This window comes from Eptatretus burgeri, chromosome 9 (genome assembly GCF_056783735.1).
Source record: "Eptatretus burgeri isolate ZD-2024b chromosome 9, Ebu_testis_v1, whole genome shotgun sequence".
NCBI lineage: Eukaryota > Metazoa > Chordata > Myxini > Myxiniformes > Myxinidae > Eptatretus > Eptatretus burgeri.
This window is the reverse complement of record NC_140969.1, coordinates 7273194-7300551: the sequence shown is the minus strand read 5'-3', so window position 1 is coordinate 7300551 and position 27358 is coordinate 7273194. Positions and strand designations below refer to the sequence as shown.

The window sequence follows — 27358 nt, the reverse complement described above, 5'->3', positions numbered from 1 at the left end:
GCTTAGTTCAAAGAAGTAAATATACAAGCAAAGTTTGTAACCTTGAGCAATGACAGACCACTGGAGATTTTTCTTATTATTATTATTTTTATTCTTTCCTTCCTAGTTTGCCATTGTTCTTTCCTGGCCTTCGGTTTCCTTAAAGGTTTTAAGTCCCATTTTCAGTCCATAACACTTTATAGAAAAACTGATTTTCAAATCTATCTTTAGGACTTCCCATTTCTAAGGTAACTGCCTTTTGTGTTTGTTTTGTTTTGTTTTCCCCACATATCATTAAAAGTTGCCTCATGTTATTATCATCACCATTGTACTGGGGATGTGTTAAAGCAACAGAACATATTGTTCATCACCTTGGGGTGGGTAAAAATAAATAAATAAATCAGGCTGCCATTACAGGTCCAGTTGTCAAAGCTCAGGCCACACCGAACACTTCCATTCTCAGAATGCATTTTAATTCCTTCCTCGCACGCCTAACCTGCCAACACATCATAACATATTAGCTTCAGTTACTCGAGCAGGCCTTTTCTGCCTGCTTGCCTACAAGGCTGGATGCTGGAAAGATCAGCACATGCCAGCTGGCCTGCCGGAGCCTGCACGCGGTTCTCCTCCCATAACAGCCCACGCCTTACGGCTCACCGCGAGTCTGTTGCTACCCCAGGGGAGTGCATAGAAGACTAGAGAAGAGGGGAGAGAGAGAGAGAGAGAGAGAGAGAGAGAGAGAGAGAGAGAGAGAGAGAGAGAGAGAGAGAGAGAGAGAGAGAGAGAGAGAGAGAGAGAGAGAGAGAGAGAGAGAGAGAGAGAGAGAGAGAGAGAGAGAGAGAGAGAGAGGATTGCCAAAAAGCTGCCCAGTGGAGAGAGCAGAAAGGCCATGAAAAGGGTGGAGTCGTGTATGTGAAAGCAACTTGAAGAGAAAAAAAGGGAGAGCTCAGATAGAGAGCTCAGAGAGAGAGAGAGAGAGAGGTGCAAGCAATGGGGAGAAGCATGTTTTTTGGGTAAAGATCGACTCACGATGCAAGGGCGAGATCGAAAAACTCTGTAAGTAAACCATGGCGTTGATCGTTTAATGGTAATTTCAGCAATACCTAATTAATTTGTGGAAATATTATATTATGTGCAACGTCTCGTCCAAGTCTAGTGTCACTTCACCAAGAAATGGTGCACAAAATGTTTCGAACAACCTTCATTCCAAAAGGTCTAATCGAAGACCTCAAGTCGAACGTGCAAGACCACTTGCAATGTGTTCTCCAATTTACTGATTTTATTATTCTAAAGGCATTATTTTTTTCACGTCGAATCATTTCTGAAAGTTATTGCAATGTCCCATTATTAGGCGTGTTTTTTTTTTTTGGGGGGGGGGTATTGTTCAAATGTAAAGCACCTTGTTGTTGATTTGAATATACTCAACTAAAAATTGAACGAAGCTGTCGATCAGTGGGATTCCCTCTTGGCTTTCAACAGATGCCACTTGGAAGAACCAAAACCACTACAATGGTGTTTGTTGTTCAAACCGAAGGTTAGACTTCTAATTGTACATGATGTCATGACACTAACCAAAGGATGTTTACAAATTTTGCATAATAATAAAAATTCCAAACTTTAACTAGCTGTATAAAATTAATTAGACTCTTTACAATGCAGTGAATCAAAGAAAAACCGTTTTGTGAACCTGTTGAAAAGCTGTTGCAATGATATTACCAAAATATAATATTAGTTACCATGTTATTTGGTGCAATAGCATGCACATATACATAGATATGTATATAGTACACCCTTTAGTGGCTATGGAGCCACAAATTAATGTCTCATCAACACCATTGCGAGGCAAATTATCATCAGCATGCATCACCTGCCATGCAACACCATGCAGAGAGTCACCATTGGTGGATAGAGCACTTCAGCACTGTTTGAAATTGTTTAATGACAGTATCAATTTCGTTGTTCCAATTTGAAAACACAGATATATGTTTATATATTAAAATATATAAATATTTATATGTATATATATACATATAAAATAAATATATAAATATCTACATTTATGTCTATAAATAATAAAACATACATATATATATATATATATATATATATATATATATATATATATATATATATATATATGTTTGGAAATTTCACATTTTTGAAGGCAAGGCTTGTCGGCAAGTTTGCAAAGTTCGTATGTATATGTATATGTATATATATATATATATATATATATATATATATATATATATATATATATATATATATATATATATATATATATATATATATATATATATATATATATATATATATATATATATATATATATATTGTTACGGTTGTAAAGCCTGGTGTTGGCGCAGTGGTTAGGGTAGCGGCTTGGATCCAAAAGGTCCTGAGTTCAAGCCCCGTTGGGCCACTGAATTAATACACCAGGGGGTTGACTCAGCCTGTCATCCTTCCGAGGTCGGCGAAATGAGTACCAGTGTACTGGGCCAGTGTATACCCCGGTTAAAATAGGTATACCATATCCCTGTGTTGTAAGAGGCGACCAGGGTTGCGTCAGGAAGGGCATCCGGCGTAAAACATGTGCCACATCACTATGTGGATCATACGGATGATCCGCTGTGGCGACCCCTAATGGGAGCAGCCGAAAGAAGAAGAAGATATTGTTACGGTTGTGGAAATTCGCATTACACCATAAAGAGACCTTAGCTCAGTTATGACGATAAGTAATTGTGTAGTTAGCCCAAACCCGTTGAATAGAGGGAATTTATGTGATCCATCCGGGCTGTGACGCTTTGAGTTAGCCATTTTCTGTTCTATCTTTTATTTCAAACAAACAGCATCTCAACAACCACGCCATCCCCACCACAGCGCCAACCACACTACAACCACGCCACCTCCACCATCTACGCTACCACATCTTCGCCACTTGCCACTCAGTAGGCCCCGTGTAGTTACGATCTCTGCGGAGGAACAAACAAAAACCACCAATGATGCTCATGGGCTTTTCCCGCCATTTTTCCCCGCGCTTGGTGTGAGGGAGGGGGGAAGGGCAGCTCGCCACCGATTGGTGGATGAACAGTGTGAGGCGGTCGGGGTGAGGGAACGCCCCTTTTCGAAGGAGGGTGGAGCCAAAAACGGGGCGGAGCCCCGCGCTATAAAGGACGGACAAGGGCGGGGCACGTCCTCTCTCTCTCTTCCTCCTCCTCTTCCTCTTCGCTCGTCTGCAGTGGTGGTCTTTTGTCACGTGAGCTTTTTGTCGTCCGAGAGTCTTGAGTCTCTTCTCGTCTTGGCCCTCGTCTTCGAGTTCCTGTCGTGTTTGGCAGGCGACCTATCCACGGAGGCACGGACGGCAGACGTGACAGCGCCGGTTGTGTGGTGGACCCGCGCGTCCGAACGAGGAGTGCCGGAGAGGGTTCGCTGACCACGAGAGGAGTCGGGGCCCGGCGCGACCACGCCGACGGACGTGGGAGAGGGACTCGACGGCCCACAGGGAAGTCGCCACTTTGCTTTTCCTTTGGGTTTGTGTAAATGACTGTGGGTGGCGCCTGTCTCCGTTAAAGTAGTATTGTTTAAGTGTTGCCGTGTGTCGGTTTTCGTCGTGGTATTTCTTTGGCTTATCGTTACAACTGTGCTTGACTTGCTTTATTCCACATGATTATTGTGACTGTAAATACGTGCCTTCTGCGCTGTCTGTGTGTGCAATTAAACGTGCTTGTGTAATTGTTCCCGCTCTGCTTCGTCTCTTTTCCTTTTTTATTGACCCTCCATCTTGCATCACGTAAGGGGTTCGTAGTGGGTTTAAAACGCCCGGTAATTAATCGGAACCATCAAGGCCGACGATAACACCGCTCGGTTATCACTGTAGTACGGAACGGACGGCTTCAGCGGTTCATGTCCAGAGTCGGCTTGTGGCGTGGTACGATTGCCCGGTCGACCACTCGCGCAGGTACTTAGGTAGGTCGAATTTGGCGAGCAACCCGATCCTGCGCGGGTGGGCAATTGGCACGATCGTGATGAGGTTAAACCCCACCCGTGACTAGCTCCCGGCGTTGTTCCGAGAGGGTCACGACTGAATTGTCCGTTCCGGTGGGCAAGGCGGCCGCCATTCGAGTAGAGCGGCCGATCGCACGCCGGCGGGTGTGAATTCGCAACAATATGTATATATATATATATATATATTTATATATATATATATATATATATATATATATATATATATGTATCAGGTCAGGTATGGGAGCATGTGCCAGAACAGCGCGTCACTGCATCCACTTTCCGCCGGTACTCCAGGGGCCCTCCGTCTGGCCATCCCCCAGGCAGATGCCAAGCCCATCCCCATCTCCTTGAGATGATGGTCAACCTGCTGCAACCACGAGGCACGTGGTCGGCCCACTGGCCTCCTCCACTCATGAGACTCCCTCGCTGAGAGAATCTGGTGAGCGAGATCATATATATATATATATATATATATATATATATATATATATATATATAAAAATATATATATATATATATAAAAATATATAAATATATATGTAAAAATATATAAATATATATGTATGTATAATATATATATAATATATATATATATATATATATATATATATATATATATATATATATATATATATATATATATATATATATAACCGGGCATAGTGGCGTGCGCCTGTAATCCGGCTACTCGGAGGCTTGGGTTGGAGGATCGCTTGAGGATGGGAGCTCTACGCTGGGCCGCGCTTATGAGAGGGTGTAGGGCAGTCTGGAATCATGGCGAAACCCAATCCTTATCCCTGTGTCGTAAGAGGTGACCAGGGTTGTGTCAGGAACGGCATCTGGCGTAAAACCTATGCCAAATCAGTATGCGGATCATAACGGATGATCCGCTGTGGCGACCCCTAAAGGGAGTAGCCGAAAGAAGAAGAAGAAGAAGAAGATATATATATATATATATATATATATATATATGTATATATATATATATATATATATATATATATATATATATATATATATATATATATATATATATATATATATACATATATATATATATACATATATATATATACATATATACATATATATACATATATATATATATATACATATATATATACATATATACATATATATATATATATATATATATATATATATATATATATATATATATATATATATATATATATATATATATATATATATATATATATATATATATATATATATATATACCTTCTCCAGATCCTTCAGGTTTCAGGGCTGTCGCTGGGCAATACAGACTTTCAGCTCCCTCCAAAGATTTTATATTGGGTTCAGGTCTGGAGACTGACGAGGCCACTCCAGGTCCTTGAGATGCTTCTTACGGAGCCACTCCTTCGTTGCCTTAGCTGTGTGTTTTGGGTCGTTGTCATGCTGGAAGACCCAGCCACGCCCCATCTTCAATGCTCTTGTTGAGGGAAGGAGGTTGTTGGCCAAGATCTCGCGATACATGGCCCCATCCATCCTCCCCTCAATACAGTGCAGTCGTCCTGTCCCCTTTGCAGAAAAGCATCCCCAAAGAATGATGTTTCCACCTCCATGCTTCACGGTTGAGATGGTGTTCTTGGGGTTGTACTTATCCTTCTTCTTCCTCCAAACACAGCGAGTGGAGTTTAAACCAAAATGCTCTATTTTGGTCTCATCAGACCACATGACCTTCTCCCATTCCTCCTCTGGATCATCCAGATGGTCATTGGCAAACTTCAGACGGGCCTGGACATGCGCTGGCTTGAGCAGAGGGACCTTGCGTGTGCTGCAGGATTTTAATCCATGACGGCGTAGTGTGTTACTTCTGGTTTTCTTTGATACTGTGGTCCCAGCTCTCTTCAGGTCATTGACCAGGTCCGGCCATGTAGTTCTGGGCTGATCCCTCACCTTTCTCATGATCATTGAGGCTCCACGAAAATGAGATCTTGCATGGAGCCCCAGACCGAGGGAGATTGACTGTTATCTTGAACTTCTTCCATTTTCTAATAATTGTGCCAACAGTTGTTGCCTTCTCACCATGCTGCTTGCCTATTGTCCTCTAGCCCATCCCAGCCTTGTGCAAGTCGACAATTTTGTCCCTAATGTCCTTAGACAGCTCTCTGGTCTTGCCCATTGTGGAGAGGTTGGAGTCTGATTGATTGAGTATGGACAGCTGTCTTTTATGCAGATAACGAGTTCAAACAGGTGCAGTTAATACAGGTAATGAGTGGAGAATGGGAGGGCTTCTTAAAGACAAAACTAACAGGTCTGTGAGAGCCGGAATTCTTACTGGTTGGTAGGTGATCAAATACTTATTTCATGCATTAAAATGCAAATTAATTATTTAAAAATCATACAATGTGATTTTCAGGATTTTTGTTTTAGATTCCGTCTTTCACAGTTGGAGTGTACTCTGATAAAAATTACAGACCTCTACGTGCTTTTTAAGTGGGAAAACCTGCAAAATCTGCAGTGTATCAAATACTTGTTCTCCCCACTGTATATATATATATATATATATATATATATATATATATATATATATATATATATATATATATATATATATATATATATATATATATATATATATATATATATATATATATATATATATATATAGAGCAGTGGTTCCCTACCTGTGGTCAGTAAGGCCATCATCGGAAAACAGAAAGTAACGTTAGCCACCCCACACTCCACAATGGTACCACATGCTGGAATTCACTACACATCAGAAGCAACCACTGGTGGAAAGCCATAGCAACAATTGTGAAAAAAATATTTTGACATACGATACTCTTTACAGAGCGTTGATGCAGCCGAAGCAGTTTCTTGACAAGGGTTAGACTGGGTAGTTTGCCATTGCCTTCCCAGCATCGTATGGCCATGCTCTAACCTTTTAAATGCTGAGCATCAGGCAAGCTTCTTTTTTTCACTTCGCTCTATCCTTCCCAAGCCATGATGCAGCTGCCTTTTCCCTTTTACTTTCTCCCCCTCCCCCCAACCCCTCATCCATATTAACGAGCCGAGATAATCAGTGAAGTGGTACACCAGTCCTAATTGGTTGAATCAAAAATCCTTCTCCAAAAAAAAAAATCTGAAACTTCATTCAACCTGGTGTTGGCTCAGCGGTTAGGGTGGTGGCTTGGGATCCTAGGGTCCTGAGTTTGAGTCCCGTTCGGCACTGAATTAACACCAGGGGGTTGACTCAGTCTGCTGTCATTCTTCCGAGGTTGGTGTAATGAGTACCAGTGTAGCAGCCAAAAGGCTGCACATGAAGGGAAGTGATATTGATTTATTTATTTAAAATCTGGAATTGGAGTGGGGCAGGCATGATGGGCCGAATGGGCTCCTCCTGTGCAATATTTCCTTGTAATCTGATCTGCGACCCAATGCAAGGAAATAATTAAATTTATCTCGTCGTTGGTCATGTGGTCTGGTGGCCATATTGGAATGAAAATAAAAACGTCAAAAAAAAAAATCGTCTTCTTCAGAACTGCTTAAGAGATCAATGTGAAACTTCATACGCATCATCGACTAGCCATGAGGAATAGAGTTTGAATTTTTTTTTTCATATTCACCTTCTTTGACACAATTTAGCCTTAATGTGCACAAAAGTGGTCATTAAATATTCGAATTATCAATCAAGAATCAATAAAGCTACAGATAATGGAAATGTCCTGGATGCGACATAATGGGGTGCATGGATGAAATGTGTAGATGGGCCAAAATAGTAGTGTGTTCAGTTAATAATGGTATTTTTGTTCAGAATGAGTGGAGAGGTGAGACAACGCACTCTACTGAGTGGCATATTCTTTTTACAGCATTTTTAGCGCTCGAACTCGAAATTAGGAACAAGTCCAAATAATGTTTCCAAGCACCATGACGAAAATGAAACTCAATACACCACTCTTTATACTTCCAGGGTTTGCCTTCAACCCAACCCCACCCTCCTTTCAAAATAACATACTATTACTTTAATATTCCTAATTAATCCATCATTCTTGTGGAGTCAGCCACATGAGTTTTATATATATATATATATATATATATATATATCTCTCTCTCTCTCTCTCTCTCTCTCTCTCTCTCTCTCTCTCTCTCTCTCTCTCTCTCTCTCTCTCTCTCTCTCTCTCTCTCTCTCTCTCTCTCTCTCTCTCTCTCTCTCTCTCTCTCTCTCTCTCTCTCTCTCTCTCTCTCTCTCTCTCTCTCTCTCTCTCATCAGTTTTGGTTTGCCCATCTGTGTCAAAGGCCTACCTGAGGCCTACAAAGGCCTACCTGTCAAAGGCCACATTCCGCTCTTCCCTCCTGATCACATGCGACAAGCAATGCAGATTTGCCTTCCATGCTTTTTCACAAACATTCGTATTCCTGCTCACTTTCTGATATCATCTTCTTGCTTTCTGTCAGAGAGTTCCCCTCTTCTGCTCTTCTGGAGCAATCTTTCCTATTCCTTACTCAAGGCCCAAGCATCCACTCCATTACAGGAGAACCAGTCTTAACCCCATTTTATATTTAATTATTCGTATGCATCATTCTCCGGGGGCCTGGCTGTGCTACTAATGCAATGTGTCATGTTAGCAGCATGTTCGCCTGGTGTTGGCTTTGTGGTTAGGGTGGTGGCTTGGGATCCTAGGGTCCTGAGTTTGAATCCCGTTATCCACTGAATTAACACCAGGGGGTTGACTTCGCCTGTCATTCTTCCGAGGTAGGTGAAATGAGCACCAGCATACTGGTAATAGGGGCACTGCATCAGCGGCATAGCCGTGCCCCGAACCAATGATGCAACTAGCAGCCAAAAAAGGCAGCGCATGATGAGAACCAGCATGCTGGTACTCATGGCAGACTGAATCAATCCACCTGGTGTTAATTAAATGATGAAACAGGGGCTTGAACTCAAGTTCTTAAGACGTGAAGCTAGCCATCCAAAGTATTAAGCCAACAACAGGCTTAGGCCATTTTGTAAATCTTCACCTTCAGCAATGCCAAGTGTTGGCTTAATGGTGAGGGTGGTGGGCTTGGCATCCTAGGGTCCTGAGTTCAAATCCTGCTCAGCTGTTGATTTAATACCAGGTGGGGTTAACTCGGCCTATCATCCTTCCGAGGTCGGCAAAATGAGTGCCAGCATGCTGGTATCCTGTGTCGGAGTGACCACCCATCCAGGTTTGTACCCAATAGCCAAGGAGACTGCTTAAGCAGCACCAACGCTCTGCACAGAGTACGGTCCCAATCTCCTCCTCCTCCTTCGCTGCTGCCCCAAAAAACACCATGTTCTTTAACTTCCCCTCCACTTCCTTCTCTGTAGCCTGACTTCTCAACCTATCAATGTCTTCCTTGAATATTACTGCACTGGCACCCTTTAGCTTCCACACACTGTTGTGTTCCCTTCTCTTCCCTTCATGGTCTCATTTTTGACCAGCTTCCAATGCAACACAAAAACCAATGCTGGCTTATTATTGTCTCCCCTGGAATCACCTTACAACTATTTCTCCCTCCACCTAACTTGAAATAATCAATCTGGCTCCTACAGGGTCCACATTTAAAGGGGAACTTATGTTCTTCTCTCTTAGTTGATTTTGCTACAAAAATAGTTCCAAGCCCTCTGTTATCTCCAAAATTCATTGTCTTCACTCATATCAGGTCCAATTGCTTTTCCCAACATGTGTTCCTTGACAACTGCCTATTTAAAAACCTACATACTCATCCAAATCACCAGAAATCATCCACTTCTTCTTTGGAATAACTCTCACAAACCCTCTCCCCTATTCCAAAACTCATTTTCCTGCAATTGGTATCTCACCTGAGACTTGTCACCTGAAACGACATTCAACAAATCCCTCTCAACAATCAGCTCTACAGACGTCTATCTCTCACTCTCATGACAACATCCACCACCTGCTGCACCAACCTATGATCCAAAATCACACCAATTCAATTCTTACTGCCCTTTTCCTTACTATAGATAACCTTAAATCCCTCAACGAGCTCCCTTGCACTATATTTCCTGTCCATCTGGACTTTTGCAAATGAGCACCTGCACTTTTGTCCTGAACTCCTGAACAGTGCGATCTCACTGCTTTACCCTGTGAAATTACCCAACATTCTAGTTCCAAATCTCAACCTTCTCTTATCCCTCACACAAACTGCTTCGACAGTAAGCTGGCAATGTGGTGATTCCTCACCACGTCCATATGGAGGAATCATGCCGATAACGTCATTCACTCTTTGGAAGAAATGATATCAATGGTTGTTGTCTTGAGAGTTTTACATCGAGGTGGCCAGCCATGATGATAACCCCCAATCAAGAGAACCCAGAATTTGAAGTTGGGGTTCCATCTTATTTTTTGCCACCATTGGATCAAAACAAAGGGGAAGAGACTGTCCCAGTTATTCTCAGAGTTTCCTTCTCTTCGATCCACCCAACTCGGAATAGCATGCTCAAACGCATGCAGCTATTAGCATTGTCTTGGACAGGAGAACTGTCCCTGGGAAGTGCCAACTTTGTCCAAAGAAAACCTCTGTTGTTGTTTCACTTGGAAAATGGTGCTTCCCTGACAGAGCCTTTGAGCTCTCTTTTTGAAAACATACATGTTTAAAAAGTAACATGTTTTCATTTAAATTGTTTGACTCGCTATCAAGCGAGCACAAACAACCAAATGTTCAAACCATGCACTGGCTTGTTATGCCTCTTGGAGGGAGGCATTAAGTGTTTAGTAGTCTTGGTGGTGTCTCACTTTTTGAAGGATAATTTTTCCATTATTTAATTTTTCCCAATTTCAAATAATATAATTTTTTTTAAATTATTCAAATTTTAAATTACTAGTACGGGCCCGTAGGGGCATGCCCGTAGGTGAGTGCCAGTATGTGCAGCCCTCTCTCGCCCCCCTATCGCCCCCCTACTCTCATCCCCCCCTCTCTGGCATCCCCTCTCTCCCCCCTAGTCTCGCCCTTCCTCTCTCCCCCTCCTCTCTCGCCCCCCCCTCTCCCGTCCACCTCTCTCGCAGATATTGGTCGACAGATAAATGGGCGTAACTTGGGAACCACTCGTCCGATTAATATCAAACCTCGAAAAGGCACATCCGCGGGTCCCTGGCAATATTCCTGGCAAGTTTCAATCAGATCGGACCGTCAATCATGCAAAAAAAACAAACACATTAAATGTGACGTCATTTGTGACGTCATAGCACCGTGTCTTGTCATTGGTCGACAGATAAATGGCTGTAACTTGGGAACCGCTCGTCCAATAGATATCAAACCTCGAAAAGGCACATCCGCGGGTCCCTGGCAATATTCCTGGGAAGTTTCAATCAGATCGGACTGTCAATCGTGCAAAAAAAAAAAACATTAAATGTGACGTCATTCGTGAGGTCATAGCACCGTGTCTTGTCATTGGTCGACAGATAAATGGCTGTAACTTGGGAACCGCTCGTCCAATAGATATCAAACCTCGTAAAGGCACATCCGCGGGTCCCTGGCAATATTCCTGGCAAATTTCAGTCAGATCGGACTGTCAATCGTGCAAAAAAAAAACCACATTAAATGTGACGTCATTCGTGACGTCATAGCACCGTGTCTTGTCATTGGTCGACAGATAAATGGCTGTAACTTGGGAACCGCTCGTCCAATAGATATCAAACCTCGAAAAGGCACATTCGCGGGTCCCCAGCAATATTCCTGGCAAGTTTCAACCAGATCGGACTGGCGGTCGTCGAGAAACAGCGGTCGCAGACAAACAGACGGATAGACAGACAGACAGACAGACAGACAGACAGACAGACAGACAGACAGACAGACAGATTGCTGGAATTATAGATAGATTTAATATTTTTTATTGTTCAATTCTTCCCAATTTTCAAGGATTTAATCTTCCAAAAAAAAATTTTTTTTTTTCTTCAAATTTTCAATTAATCAGTTTCAATTATTTATTTTTTGTATTATTCTATTTTTTCCCACAATTTTTGATTATTCATTTTTCGAAAAGAATAAAATTTAAATTTTGAATTGTTTAAAAATTTTGTTTCAATTATTTGATTTTTCAAATCTTTAATTCTTATATTGTTTAATTTTTTTTCAGTTATTTTTCAATTTTAAATTATTTAATTTTTCCATTATGATAGATTTCTCATTAATATGCCTGGCGTTGGCTTAATGGTTCGGGTGGTGGGCTTGGGATCATAGGATCCTGAGTTCAAATCCCACTCGGCTGTTGAGTTAACACCAGGTAAGGTTGTCTACCTGTCATCCTTCCGAGGTCGGCAAAATGAGTACCAGCTTGTTGGTATCCTGTGTCGGAGTGGCGACCCGTCCAGTATTGTGTCCAATAGCCAAGGAGACTGTTTCGGCAGCACCAACCCTCTGCACAGAGTGTGGTCCTGATGGAATGGATGGATTATTTTTCATTACGAGGCAGAATTTCAAGTGCTACCAATTAGATAATATTACGAGTTGGCTATACTGGGAACCATCAGCAATCTCCGATTGTGGCCCTCGAGTTTGGTGCTGAAACCAAATAAATCAGTAAAGTCTGCATGTTTTTAATGAGGAATAATAAAATTGCAGGGTCAGCGGAAAATGTTTTCCACTCAAAGACTGTTACATGGTTTGATATATTTCTGCACAACATACACAACAACAAAAACTGCATCGTCGGACACAAGAGAAGCCTGCAATATGAACAATCGGTACGTTTTATTTCTTACCCTTGGGCATGTCGTTTTTGCTTGCGACGTGGCATTCCCAAGCGATGTTGATGTCTATTCAATTGTTCATTTTCCAGTTCCCAGCGCTGCATGTATTGTCAGCGCACTGCACTGTTTCCTGGGGAATTCGATTTACCTAGTCTTATTATTTTCGAGGATTTGGGATGGAGTTGGGAGTGAAAGGAAAAGCAGAGAGCTAGTGAGTCACAGGGAAATGGTCTGAATATTTTTGTCTTGTAAAAATGTGAAGCTTCAATGGGAGGCTTGTGAAATTAATTAATACCATGAATAGAGAATATCAAACCATGTACATGGCAAACAATTTGTAGCAAGCAAGTTGTTTGTTTGTTTGTTTTTCGCATGTTGCATCCTTCACAATGACCCAAATATTTGCATTCACTGTGTAGTAGTCTCATGATCACGTCTGCCCGCAGCAGTGACTTAAAGATTCTGGGAATTCTACTCATCGTGCTTCTGCCACCCAGTTGCTGGTGTGCCAGCATCGCATCACGTGGCCCTTCAGCACCGCAGGCAGTCAGCCGACTTGCATTGTTCCCAGAAAGGCCTGCTTGGTGCCAAACACAGAACATTACACAGATCGTCAGCCAGACAGGCTGCCGGAGCAAGACCATTGCTAACAGGTGTGTGTGTGTGTGTGTGTGTGTGTGTGTGTGTGTGTGTGTGTGTGTGTGTGTGTGTGTGTGTGTGTGTGTGTGTGTGTGTGTGTGTGTGTGTGTGTGTGTGTGTGTGTGTGTGTCAAAATCTTCCATTTGCCTTCACCCAAGAAAGACGTCTCACATCTTCGGTCGACTCAAAGCAGATTATTGTTAACAATTTCCTTGAAAAGTAGGCTATATGTAAATATAAACATTTGGACAGCTGGAGCTCCTTTGAGGAGTGAGAAAACCAGGATGTCAGGAATGTGTCATAATCAAAAGAATGTAAGATACTGTTTTAAAACAATGAACAATATTTATAAGGCTAGCTTAATTTGGAACTACGAAGACATTAATTAACTGGAACAGCACTCAGAAGAGGGCATAGCTCTGCCAGGCTGAAAAGTTGATGTTTTGTTTCCCATTGGTAAGCCTGGTATTGGCTTCATGGTGGTGGGCTTGTGATCCAAGAACCCTAAGTTCAAATTCTGATTGTCTGTTGAATTAATACCAGGTGGGGTTGACTCTGCCTGTCATCCTTCCGAGGTCGGCAAAATGAGTACAAGCTTGCTGGTATTGTATGTCGGAGTGGTGACCCGTCCAGGATTGTGCCCAATGGCCAAGGAGACTGTTAGGCAGCAGCAACGCTCTGCGCAGAGTATGGTCCCAATGGATGGATGGATCCCACTGGAAGGCTGGATCTGGATCAGATCTTAACCACGATCCAATTGACTCGTTCTTATCAACGAACCAACTCATCCACCAAGTTTGGTCAGAATCTGTCCACAACTCGTACTATTTATGGTTTTTTGACCTCGTGCCTCAATGAAGAATCACTTTTAAAAATTCGTTTCCGGATCTTCACCAAAAATCCAATCAATTCACCCAACCTGCCCACCAAGTGGCATCTGAATCTGACCATTGCATTATCAGATATCGTTGTCACAGACAGACAGACAGACAGACAGACAGACAGACAGACAGACAAACAGACGGCAGTGAAAACAGAACCCCCGTCCACCTTCGGTGGCGGAGGTGATGAGCCAGATTACTTGCGAAATTTTTTTTGAAATGTAAATGACTGGATGGTGGTCCACGTTGAAATCTCACTCATGATGGCAGGTACATCAAACGACATCAGTATTTATTTATTATCAATAAAGACTGAACTTGATTCACTCTAGGCTCGTTCGTGGGCATGAAACTTGTGACTCCCATTCCGACACACACATCAGATTCTCATTTGTTCCGTTCTTGCCAAACACATGTTTAAGTTGTCAAAATACCAGCCCCCGATTGCTGCCATCTACAAACGTTGTTTCTCTCGTCTGTTACACACTTCAGGGAGACTCTTAAACACTATTAGCCAGTGTGCTAGCAGAATGCTTCGGTTATTAAAACGCTCTTCAGTTTAAAAAAAAAAATCAAGTAAAACTACAGGCTCCTTATATTAGTACCTGAGTTATGGAAAAGTTTGTTAAATTTAATTTCAATTATTAGAAAATATAACTCCACCCCCCAACCCCCCCCCAACCCCCACTCTTTTCCCTACAAAAAATAAAAAAACATTTCTACACAAAGGGATATTCTTATTCAGAAAATGGTTCCTTTCATAAGTAATATGCAAGATGATTAAAAAAAAGAATTCCAAAGGAGACAACTGGAGTCTGCAGACTTGTGTAAAGGATAATAGTCTAAGCTTAAGGCTGACAGGATGGCCACTGGGTTGTCTCGCCGGGGTTTGAATCCCGACCCAGCTATAAACTGTCATCCCGGTGTTTCACAGGCAAGGTGATTCACCAATGTGTGTACCGTCCCTCACATGATGCCTGGTGTTGGCTTCATGGTTGAGGTGGTAGGCTTTGGATCCTAGGGTCCTGAGTTCAAATCGCGCTCATCTATTAAATTAATACCAGGTGGGGTTAACTCTGCCTGTTATCCTTCTGAGGTCGGCAAAATGAGTGCCAGCATGCTGGTATCCTGTGTCGGAGTGGCGACCCGTCCAGGATTGTGTCCAATAGCCAAGGAGACTGCTTAAGCAGCACAAACACTCTGCACAGAGTCTGGTCCCAATGGTTGGATCCCTCGGATGGACGTTAAACGGGCGTCCCGTCTACCAGCATTCGTTGGGGGACATTAAAAGAACCCAAGGCATCCTTCGTGAAGAATAGGCGAGCTATCGCCACGGAACCATGAACAAATTCCAAATTCCGGTCCGAACCAGCAGCAGGAATCGCATCAGCAGCACAGCCACGCTGTCAGCCAAGCATTTCAGCTCAACAGAGGTTGAAAGCAAGTCAAATGGAAAGATCTTTGGCAAACCTATTTTTACAGAGTAAGGATCCTCATTCCTCATCAGCACCATAAGAGAACGGCAAAGCAACTGGTACCTTCCCCCTTGGAGCCTTTCTTAATCTTAAGGGCTGACAGAATATCTCAGGTGTTGTGCACTCACCCTTGAGCTGTCTGGTCTGGGCTCGTTTCGCCACGAGAGTGGTTTTAACTGTTGGGTGGTCGCGAGAGTACCCTTATTTTCACCTTTTCCATCTGTCTGTTTGTTTGTATGTAATGGACAGCTCTGGAGGACAGAGGAGTCAACCGATTTTGATAAAACTTGACTGGTTGCCTAGCAACGGGACTTTGAATTTTTTGAAAAAAATCCGAAAAATATTTATATATTTTTTTTTTCGAAAATCAAAAATCGGCTTCTGGACTTTTATGCGCACTATAATCAACCTCTTTGTCAAAAAATTTCAGCCTGATCCGTCAAAAACTGTATGACTAGTATGCAATTATATTACTATATGCTTTCACCCCAACGTTCGCATTAGGATTTCCTAAAGTAGGGTTCGGGAATCGAACACAAATGATGAATGGACAGTTGCTCGTCATGTTCCTATATGGATCGACGAACGGAAAAAATGTCATCTGATGTGTTCTCTTATTATATCCACATATTTCAAATTCGCCTTAGTCTTGCGACCACCCATGTCGCCTTCCGGCTTGTTCTAGTATTCTGCATACTTTGCGTTGTTGCATCGATGAGTACACCATATATTAAGGCCCTGTCACACCTTGACGTTTTAGCCAGCGTCTCAAAATGTATGTAAAACGCTGGCGTACGCTGAACTATTGATGATTTTTTAAAAAGTTTTTGGCGTATTCATAACGAGTTGGACATATGCATAACATATTAGTAACGGACACAGAACGTTTTGATAACTTATAGATAACTGATACCAACGAATGCTTAGCGTGTTGTCGGCGTTCAGAACGCATGCCCAACGATAGTCTAACGTATGCATAGCGCGGCAGCGTATTGCCGATGATCACGTGGCGTAGCCTATTAAAAGGCTTCCGCTCGACAATTCGAATCATAACCGCACTAGACCTCGAAGTGTCAAGGCCCTGTCACACCTTGACGATTTAGCCAGCGTATGCCGACGTATGAAAAATTTGCCGAATGCGCTGGCACACGTCGAATACGTTATGGGTAAGTTTTGTATATGTTAAGAGCACACTGAAGCACGCTGAAGCACGCTGGCATACGTCGTAGTACGCCGAGCACGTCGACAAATTTTAAACATGCTCAAAATTTTTCGACGTATGCCAGCGTATGACACACATGTTCCGCATACGCTGACCATAAGTTTTAGGCACGTTATGCGATCGTTGACAAACGTCAGCACACGTTACTTGTAAGTTACTCATAAGTCATAAGTTACTTCTTTTTTTTTTTGTCGGTATGACGGTGATGTTTACACTTCGATTTCTAGTGCGGTTATGATTTAAATCGTTGAGCGGCAGTCTATTAATTATATTATATTATAACCGCACTAGAAATCGAAGTGTCAACATCACCGTCATACCGAAGAAAAAAAAATAAAAATAAATAAAAACACATGGAGTCTGGACCACTGACGGGTTCCTCCTGTGAAGCCCATTTTTATATACCATTTCCCCTAAACGCTGCCAATACGCCATTATACGGTAGATGTAAGTTAGAAACACATTCAGTAAGTTCTGTGGTCGTCCGGAAGACATCAAATACGTCTACGTACGTCAATATGCGTTGGAGATACGTGACACATAGGTTCAAAGCACGTTATTCATAGGTTCAAAGCACGCTACTCATAGGTTAGAAATAAGCTTCGGGTATGCTAAACATTACCTCGACATGTTTCGACTTATGAGTAACTTACCAGTAACGTGTGTCGACGTGTGTCAACGATCGCGTAACGTGCCTACAACTTATGGCCAGCGTATGCGGAACGTGTGAGTCATACGCTGGCATACGTCGAAAAATTTTGAGCATGCTAATAGTTTGTCGACGTACTCGGCGTACTACGATGTATACCAGTGTGCTTTTAACGTATTCAATGTGTGCCAGCGTATTCGGCAAATATTTCACACGTCGGCATCCGCTGGCTAAAACGTCAAGGTGTGACAGGGCATTTAGATGGGATGTTAAGCCAGGATATTGTCTGCCGGAAATAGTTACTCGACGTTGAAGATCCCACGTTGTCCGTTGCGAAGAGTAGGCGAGCTATCGCCGGCACACTGAACTACAATTACAAATTCCTGTGCGGACCTACACCGAGCAAGCAAGTTGTCTGTTTGTTTGTTTTTCTCATGTTGCACAGCCGTGTCCGTATCAGCCAATGATGCCACTTGCAGCCATGTGAGGAGGAGGAGGGGGAGGAGGAGGAGGAGGACGAGAAAGACTTGGAGCTTTTATGTCACGGTTCCAACACTACCAACAGCAGGAATCCTTTTGAATAAAGTGTGACAGACACGGAGGGAGCACACAAAATTATTAATAGCAATACTTCTCGAAGCAATGGATACATTTATAACAGCACGTACACAAACAACAACCACATCCACTACGACAACAGCAAGAACAACTACGTGTGAGAAAATATCCTTTTCCCCCGTGTTTTACTTCATTCACATCCTCATCAAGACTCGCACATCGACGTGCACCATGTTGTGTCTTTCGATGAAGTGACGAGGAGGCATGTCCAGTTACACTGACATGTGTACCAAGAAAGTCATTACTTCCACCACCAAAGGTGGATGGAGGTTGTGTTTTCAACCCTGTCTGTCTGTCTGTCTGTCTGTCTGTCTGCGAGCAGGATATCTCAAAAAGTTATGGACAGATTTGGACGAAACTTTGTGGGCAGGTTGTGTGTGTGTCACAAGGACGAAATTAGATTTTGGTGATTAGGAAATTTTTTTTTCGACAAAACTTGATGGACAGGTTGTGTAGGCGACAAGAACAGGCCCATTCGATTTTGGTTAAAATCCGGTTGCAGATCCAACCTATTGGATGGATACAAAATGTAAACTGTTCAGCCTGGAGGTGTATGTGATCAACCGAGCGCTGTTCAAGTTACCTCGGCCACTGAAGGTGGAACGAGGTTATGTTTTCATCCTTGTCTTACTGTCTGTTTACCCTCGCCAAAGGAGAGTGTATTGCATTTGGGTCCGTTTGTTTGTCTGTCTGTTTGTCCGCACAGAACTTTCTTGTTTTTCTCCACAACCGCTTGTTGGATTGAAATGACATTTTCACCATTGGTGCGACTACTCATGTAGAATGTTTTAATGATAATTATGATTTAATGGTCACGTGGTGTGGCAGCCGTGTTGGAAAAACGGGGGGGGGGGGTTAAAAAAAAACTTTGGACCACTGCATCTCTGAAACCGCATGAAGGAAAGAAAATTGAAATTGGCACATGGCAAGTACTCCTCGTGTGGAATTAGTGATTATTTTATGTCGTAGGTGCCCTCGTTATGACGTCACAATTGCATATGTAGAACGCCACATCCGATCAGTATGAACATTTCTGAGGGTCATCCACGGATAAAATGGTCCACAGAAAAAAAATTCATGACATCATTGGTCACACGATTCGGCAGCCATATTGTTTGTTTTTTTAAAAAACCTTCAAACAACTCCTCCGAAGTGGCTGAACAGATTGAAATGAAACTTTACACGCATGATCGCCTGTCCATGAGGAAGAAAAGGTTCACACATATGATATCATTGGTCACATGATTTGGCAGCCATATTGGAGTTACCCAAAAACCCATAAAAAAATCTTCTCCAGAATGGCTGGACAAATCGAGGGGAAACTTCACACAATTGTTCCCCAAGCTATGGTTGCGCAAGTGTGTTAAGGAATAACTGATCGGTCACATCGTTTGGCAGCCATATTGGATTGAACAAAAATATTAAATAATGTTTTCTCTGGAACCGCTTAATCAATCGATGTGAAACTTCACATTTATGATCCAGTTGAGCTGCTGGGGAATGCACGTTTTAAAAATTTAAACTTGATCGGGCACATGGTTTTTCAGCCATATTGGATTTACCTTCAAACCATTTTTAAAAATACACCACTCAAAAGAAGTCCTGGCGAGGGTCTGCAATCTCCGATTGCTCTTTTTCTTGTTACTTGCAAAATCGAAGATTTTTCAAGTATATTGGTCGGTCAATTTTGATATTCTGTCTGTTTGTCAATCGCCGACAGGTCACAATTCTAAACCGATCTTCAGGAAACTTCACCACATGGTAGAGTTTAGCATAAGCAAGAAGCTCATCGATTGAGGTCAAAAGGTCAGCATAGGCCAAAGGTCAACAAACCTATCAAATTTCTAGAATTCTCAATTTTCATCCGATCGACTAGAAATTTGAACAGGATTTTCATATCAGGTTAGTGAATTCAACTACCAATTGTTTTTGAGGTCAACATCGGCTAAAGTTATAAAATGGTAAATTTACATCCGATTCACTTGACATTTTTTTTAGAGAAGTTGCATATTTGGTCATTGAATTCAACCACCAATTATTTTTGAGCTCAAACTTGTTTTATGGATTTTGCAAGTACAGTATTGTGCTCTGCACGACATCGTCTTGTTTGTTTGTTTGTTTGTTTGAGTGTACAATATCTCAAAAAGTTGTGGAAGGATTCAGATTAAATTTGGTGGAGAGGTTAGGTTTGTGAGAAGGAAGAAATGATTAGATTTTGGTGAGGACCTGGATCCGGCGACAATAATTTTTTCATAGATTCTCCACCATTGAGAGATGGAGTGAAAAACGATATTTAGCATGATATTTCAAAAAGTTATTGGGCCCGATATGTTTTACTGGATCAGGCATGACATGGCCGAGGCATGCACTCTACGAGTGCCCTTCTAGTTGACTTCTGTTATAGTTATATTAATGGTGATACAAGCAGTAGTTGTGAGCAAATACGTATTGAACTGGGATTCAACTATGTTCCACCTGCTAGTTGCGTCATCACTGAGGCGCAGCTGTGCTGCTGATGCAGTGCACCTGCACATGAAGGCAGAGTTCTAGCAATAACTTTCCTACGCTTTGCGAAGGACACCACTGTTCAACAAACTCTCTCCGTATGGTATCTAAGACAATCTCCACTCATGGCTCGCGGACTTCCTCTCCTGTCACAGTCAATGCGTGGCTCTTAATGGAATTCTCTCATCTCCTCTTCCCATCCAGGCTGGAGTTCCTCAAGGCAGTGTTCTTGGCCCTGTGCTTTTTCTGGTTTTGATCAATGATCTCTCAGATTCCATGGTAAATCTTCTTTATCTCCTGTCCCTCTGATCGTCTGGCAGCAGCCTCTTCACTCTGCAGACCTGGATGAAATCGCAAGGTGGTCAAACACTTGGAACTCGTCTTCAAATCCTGACAAATCTCACACTCTCATTATGTCACTCCGAAAGGACCATCTGGAAAACACCCCCCCCCCCATCTACTTTCTCAACAATCCCCTTGAAGAAATCCTTTCATTCAAGCTTATGGGTCTCACTATCTGCCATGATCTTTCCTGGGAAAGCCACATTTCCAAACCGGCCTCCAAAGCCAGTCGCCAACTGGGCATCTTCCATCGTGCAAAGTCCTACCTTGGAACACCTGACCTCCTGACCACAAACAAAGCTTTCGTCTGCAGCCTGATGGTTTGCGTCTGCAACTTTTCCCTCTGGGGTGTTGCTCCCACCTCACACCTAGCTCGACTTCACGCTGTGGAAACCAAGGCATTTAGGATCATTGGTATCTCCCGCGATGAAGCTGAATCTTTGGATCTCTCACTCTCTCACCACAGGCAGGTCAGTGGTCTTTCTGTCTTCTACCATCTCCTCTCCGGCCTTGCCCCCCCCCTGCTCTGTCTGCATCCCAACAACATTTCCTCATGGCACTCAAGGTCCACTCTTTCATTCCTCTATTTCTCCCCACCTTTGGAAGAAACTCCCACTCTCTTCAATCCCACTTTTCTCTCCACGTCTTCATAAACAGCTGTTCACCACCACCTCTCATCTTCCCCCATCCAAAACCACGATCTTTTCTACCCCCCGTTAATCCACCCCAAACCTACCTCCTTCAAATTCCCTGTTTTCCTTCCTGAAAGTCCGAGTAGTACCATGTTGTCTTCCACATGTGCCCTGCCCCCATCCCTCTCCCTTCCACAGATATCCAATTGTCTTTGGTCTCCATTATTTTGTGCTTCTCTCTCCTGCTTTGATATACAGTATGTTTCTGTGTATTAGCTCTAAGAGCCTCGACTTGGTATACAAAAAAATGTACATATGGTATCTTAAAGTCAGCCTCCAACTAATTGCCGGCAGATGGGACACCGTTTTAACGTCCATCTGATGGATATTGAATTCCAAACTTGCAGAAACTTTATCCTCAAGATTTTTACACTACATACAATGATGATTTTTACAAATAATATACACACTACATACAATTCAACCATGCATTGCCTCCATCCAACATCCTAAAATCTTATGAAAAGCCTTCTAGTGGAGATCTTTTGAGGCTATGGAGATGATTTAACTATTTTATTTTGGTCTTTTCCTGTGTCCCACAACCTACAGAGTTTGCCTCGGTCAGTGTTACAGCTACAGCGTTCCCAACACCCTCCCACAGTCGTCCAATGCACTTGTACACTGTGACTCGTGCACGCCAACTGACCTCACCTGGGAGATTGTAAGTGGCACAGCTGCTGCTTCCTGATTGTTGTGATAAATGAGCAGAATGCATTCTTCTCTCAATTCATTCAACACGATGACCCAGGCAGATGCAAAGCATAAAGTAGTTGCCTTGTAACTCAAATACCAAGTACATCTCTGAGAGCGCAGAATCCTTATGTCAGCTCATATCATTCGCTGCGAAACAGCAATATTGCACGCTTCGAATACCGGTGCTGCATGGCTAGTTTTGCTCGCTGAAGCAGCACATGTACCAGTTTAACTAATCTTTGCACTTTTCTGAAACCAAAGCACCACCTATTCTGGGCCCATGTCTCTGTAGGCAGATGACTTTGGCCATGTCTGTAGACACGTAAACATCATAAAGGGGCCCTCCCTCTATTTATTACGTGCACAAATATGGTGTGTCCTGACCAACAAGGGGCTCCTGCCATGCATCCACACTGTTGAAGCAAATGTGAGAGTTAACCAGATTTCTGGGCTGTAGTCAGGAAAGAATCGTTCTAAAATTTGGCAATTCTATGTTTGTATGTATGTATGTACGTACATCCTAAAATAAACAACCGCTTAGCCAATCTCCACCAAATGTTGCACACACACTCATGGTATCCAGTCAGATTTTGGGTACAAAATGACCCCTCCCCCCCCCCAATTGGGTAGGGGAGACGACTATAAATTTTTGCCCATACTTGTGGAACAGAGCAAATGATTCAACCACCAACCACTTGCGGAAGAGAGGGGTTTGACACCACCAGTGTGACCACTCCTTGGCTTTTTTCACAAGATCTTGGCTATTCGTTGTTCACCTTGGCGTCTTGGTTTTCTATAGGTTTTCCATCATCATCGCTTTTCCGAAACCTTGTGAATTATTGGCTTTTTTTTCATTGGCTCACCTTGGCATTTATGAAAATGAGGAGTGATCACACTGGACACCACATTTCACTCCCAGAGGGAACGGGTATTACTAGTTTACTAAAGTTAAAATGCAGCTGCTTGCTTCGCTGTAGTCTCTGAAACTACAGAACTGCCCAATTATATATACATATATTGCTACAAGTTCCATTTGGGGTCAAAAATTCATAGAGTTCCAAATTCTTTGTGCTTGGGGGGGGGGGGTGAGGTGGGTCCATATTCCTCCCAAATCCATGGTACACTGTGCAGCATAGAAACCTCGTAACATAGGAGAATGCATTCCAGGATCTATATTTAGGGGCATCTTTTCTGGACTTTATGAGAAAGCTTTTGCCCGATGGTCTCGTGCAAGATTATAATTAGAAATTTATCATTAGCATACAGATAATCCAGCAAGGGTTAAAAAAAAACCCATATCTACCATACACAGACAGTCAAGGAAAACAAGGCTACTTGTATGCTTCAGGTGGTTTTCAAATGGACACATAAACATTGAAATGTGAGACCTGATTTTGTTTAATGGCTTGCAGGTGACACTAAACTGTGATGGCGCAAGTCCCACTGCTTCCATCCTCGTGGAGATGATCATCCACTGTCAATGCCAAGCCTGCAGCAGACCTCCAGCTCTGCATCCTTCAGGACATGCTGTGGAACTTGATAAATTTGAGGAGGAAGATGAAGAAGATGGAGGCTTTGACCTAGGCCCACCATTCAATGGCTTGGACTACAGTTACACACACCACGACTCCTATTATGACTCCGTTGCCGATATTGAAGAGTCTCGGGATAAGCCAGATTTGGTTCAACTGGAAGAGTTTCCACAGCAGCTGATGTCATTAGAAGATGATACAGAAATAATGACAAGAGACAAAGTCTCTGGTAGCTTGGAGCAATCCTTCAAGCCTGATGTACTGACTTCTCGAGGGGACTTTCGTGTAGAAGAAAGGAGACACCGGAGTGATCATAGAAGAAATGGGAGGAATAGGTTGAGAAACAAACATCGAGGTCATCATGAAAGCAGGCACAGACTTGAGATCGGGAGTGAGGAAAGAAGGCAGCCAGGGGGGAAGCACAAAAGTGAACTTGACGGTGACTATCGCAGCGAGGCAGAAAGTGAACCAGAGATTGCACCAGAAAACATGCCAGACTCCAAGATGATGAGCGAACCGAGTACCGACTTGGGAGGCAGTTTTGGAAGTAAGCTCGATAGTGAGCAGGTGAGTGAGCCGAAAAGTGAAAATAAAAGCAAGCTGGGCAGCATACCAAAGAGCGATCTCGGGAGCAGGCTGGGAAGTGAGCAAAAGACTGAGCAGCGAAACACGCGTGGAGACGAGCATCGGCGTGAACTGGAATGTGATGGACAAACTTCGAGGCCAAACAGTTTTACCATGCCAGTACAAGAGATAATGAAGACGGTGGTGCACAAAGGTGGTGAGTTGAAACAAAGTGAGGAAGAAACACAAGTGACGCCTGAAAAAGACAGAGAGGAACAGGAATTGGCTGAGAAAGGTGAAGATGAAGAGCGATTTGTACAAAGGGGAGATGTGGCCCAAAAACAAGGACACAGGCAGGATGGATCACCGGACTTGATGAAGCAAGAAGGGAAAGCACCATCACGGAGAGTCGCTGAAAGTACTGGGTCAGAGGAGACGAGTTCGATTCGGAGTGATGAACGTAGAGCACATGGCACAAGTGAACTAAACGTGAAACACAAACATGGGAAGCACATCGCACATGATGCACGTGATGCGACGGATGCGCGGAGACTGCACAGTGCATCTGATATACATCAGACTCCGCACTTGCACAGCATAAACAGTGTGGATGAGGGACACCACATGCAGAGTGCAAAGACACATGGCTTGCCAGAGGAGAACAGCACGACTGAAACCGTCAGTGCACGCGAGATCCACATTACAAAGGGCGTGCGCCACAAGCACAATGCCCTCGACTGGCACAGAACAAATCTTACGCAGCACACCAGCGATTTGATTAATGTACACATCACACAGGAAATGGCGCAACACGTGACGCATGACGTGAATAGAACAGGTGACACACAACTTCCAAAGGGAATGCAAGATCCGGTGGTAGTTTCCTATGGCACAGAGTCAGAGTCGCTCTTGACGCAAGGTCAGGCACATAACGACAGTGTGCATGATCTGCACCGTGTACAAGAATATAGTGGAAAACACAGCCTTGAAAACGATCAGAGTTCCAGAAGAATAGTGGAAAACAGCACTCATCCTGGAGCAGAGAAACAGAGTACGGATCGCCACGACTTCAAACTATTGAGGAACACAAGTGAAACTTCAGAGTTGGAACACACGCATCAGAGAAGAGACCCCAAACCTTTTCAGATGGCAATGCACAAACCAAAAGAGGAAAGAGGAAAGAATCCAATGCACACACAAACTCAGCACGTTTATAATTCAACACCGGCAGGACAGGCTGTGAGCATGACGACCTCCATCGCTCAGCATGATGACTCGCACAACAAGAAGGGGCCCATTGTAACACCTACAAGAGCAGCTGTAAAAATTCGAATGATGGACATCGATCCAATGGCACCTGCACATGCGGAAGATTGACTGTCTGCTCCTGAAAGACGGCAGAGGCTGCTGCTGTGAGATCTTGAGAATGAAAGACAGTTTAACCCTTTGAACCCGGAGCTCCTTGGACTTTTGGCTCTCCCACTCTGGGCTTCCTGGAGAAAAATCCAGCCGCTCAGGTATATGGAGATTTGAATAGCAGCTGGTAAAACGGCCGCTCAGGTTCAAAGGGTTAACGTTTCTTTTTCAAGCCGGAGGGTTTAAGATCATAGACTTCCTGATAAAAGATTTGTCTGGCTCATCTATTTTTTGCAATATGAACATCATAAATGAACAGAGAAGTTTCTTGACAATGGTGCACCATGGCTCTTATAATCCATTCATAATATATATATATATATATATATATATATATATATATATATATATATATATATATATATATATATATATTAACATGTATGTATTTAAAACACATATTGCTGACATTTTTAAGTGTTTATGATTTTTTTTAAAGCATTAGTGTTTTGCCATTGTTTTACATTATGCCATTTTGTCCTTTACTTAAAAAAAAAACTACAGTTGGTTACTCATTCACTCAAAACAATGAAAGGATCATCAGCATTTTTGCTTAACTTTGAAAGAATGCAATTGCTGTTATTAAATAACGTTGCGAACTTCCTTTAATCAGTCATTATAATGTCATCTTCTTTATTAGTATGCAGCACAAGGCTGCGGGGTGGCATCATTTGCTGAGAGAGTGACTGTGCCGCTGATGTTCGGGCAGGAATTTGGAATTTGGCCATGGCACTGGAGATAGCTCGCCTACTCTTTGCGAAGGACACCGTAGGATATTTAATGTCCAACAACTAATGCTAGCAGATGGAACGCCAGCTTGACGTCCATCCGTGGGATGGCACACACAATGATGAATCACCCTACCTGGGAAGCACGTCCAGGATGACAGTTTATAGCTGGGTCTGCATTTGAATGCACACCTACAGGTGAGTTTGCATACCTCAAGGCCATCCTGTCAGCCCGAAATATCATGTGAAATGCACATGGACGTGTTTAAATGGTGGAGGAAATTGAAGAAAAGCATTTATTTCAAAGTCCATCGTGAACGGTAACAATGTATTAAGAAATGCGGATTTCTAACCGATAATGAAACACGAATCGAATGATGGAAGACATGTTGATGAGGTTGATATATCGGCCTACAGTATAACAGCATACAAGAATATTTTGACAAATTGGGGTGGGGGGGAGACGTTTTATGTAAGAACCACCTTCTTACCACTAACTTTGCATCCACATCCCTCTTAACTTTGGGCAGGGTACTTGGCATTGGTACAAGCAACTTTTAGTGTGAACTTGCAAATACCACCCATTGCTTCGCCGACGGGAATACTAAGAGAGGGGGGGAGGGGGAGGAGAGGAAGGAGAGGAAGGAGAGGGAGGGGGAAAATGGTGGTAGAGATGGATGGAGGGAGAAAGACGGGGCGGTGGGGAGAGAGGA

The 27358-nt window shown here is 42.9% G+C and overlaps 1 protein-coding gene across 4 annotated transcripts; it reads left to right on the top strand.

Moving 5' to 3' along the window:
• Positions 1 to 753: 753 nt before the first annotated feature.
• LOC147019478 (uncharacterized) lies at positions 754 to 26526 on the top strand. 4 transcript variants are annotated; one of them, XM_085894004.1, is made up of 4 exons: positions 754 to 1035; positions 13139 to 13342; positions 22262 to 22373; positions 23818 to 26526. In XM_085894004.1, the coding sequence occupies exons 1-4, from the start codon at positions 1010 to 1012 to the stop codon at positions 25876 to 25878; spliced, it is 2403 nt and encodes an 800-aa protein (XP_085750130.1). In that variant the 5' UTR covers positions 754 to 1009; the 3' UTR covers positions 25879 to 26526. The 4 variants fall into 4 exon arrangements, with proteins under 4 accessions (XP_085750130.1, XP_085750129.1, XP_085750128.1 ...); XM_085894003.1 differs by having other exon boundaries at positions 13136 to 13342; XM_085894002.1 differs by having other exon boundaries at positions 13109 to 13342.
• The last annotated feature ends 832 nt before the right edge of the window (positions 26527 to 27358 follow it).

Excerpts from the sequence above, each read along its gene's own strand:
- LOC147019478 (XM_085894001.1), top strand. The coding sequence starts at position 12,574 with ATGTTTTCCACTCAAAGACTGTTACATGGTTTGATATATTTCTGCACA. Across the intron at positions 13,343-22,261 it reads AGCAAGACCATTGCTAACAG|AGTTTGCCTCGGTCAGTGTT; the intron begins GTGTGTGTGTGT and ends CACAACCTACAG. Across the intron at positions 22,374-23,817 it reads CTGACCTCACCTGGGAGATT|GTGACACTAAACTGTGATGG; the intron begins GTAAGTGGCACA and ends AATGGCTTGCAG.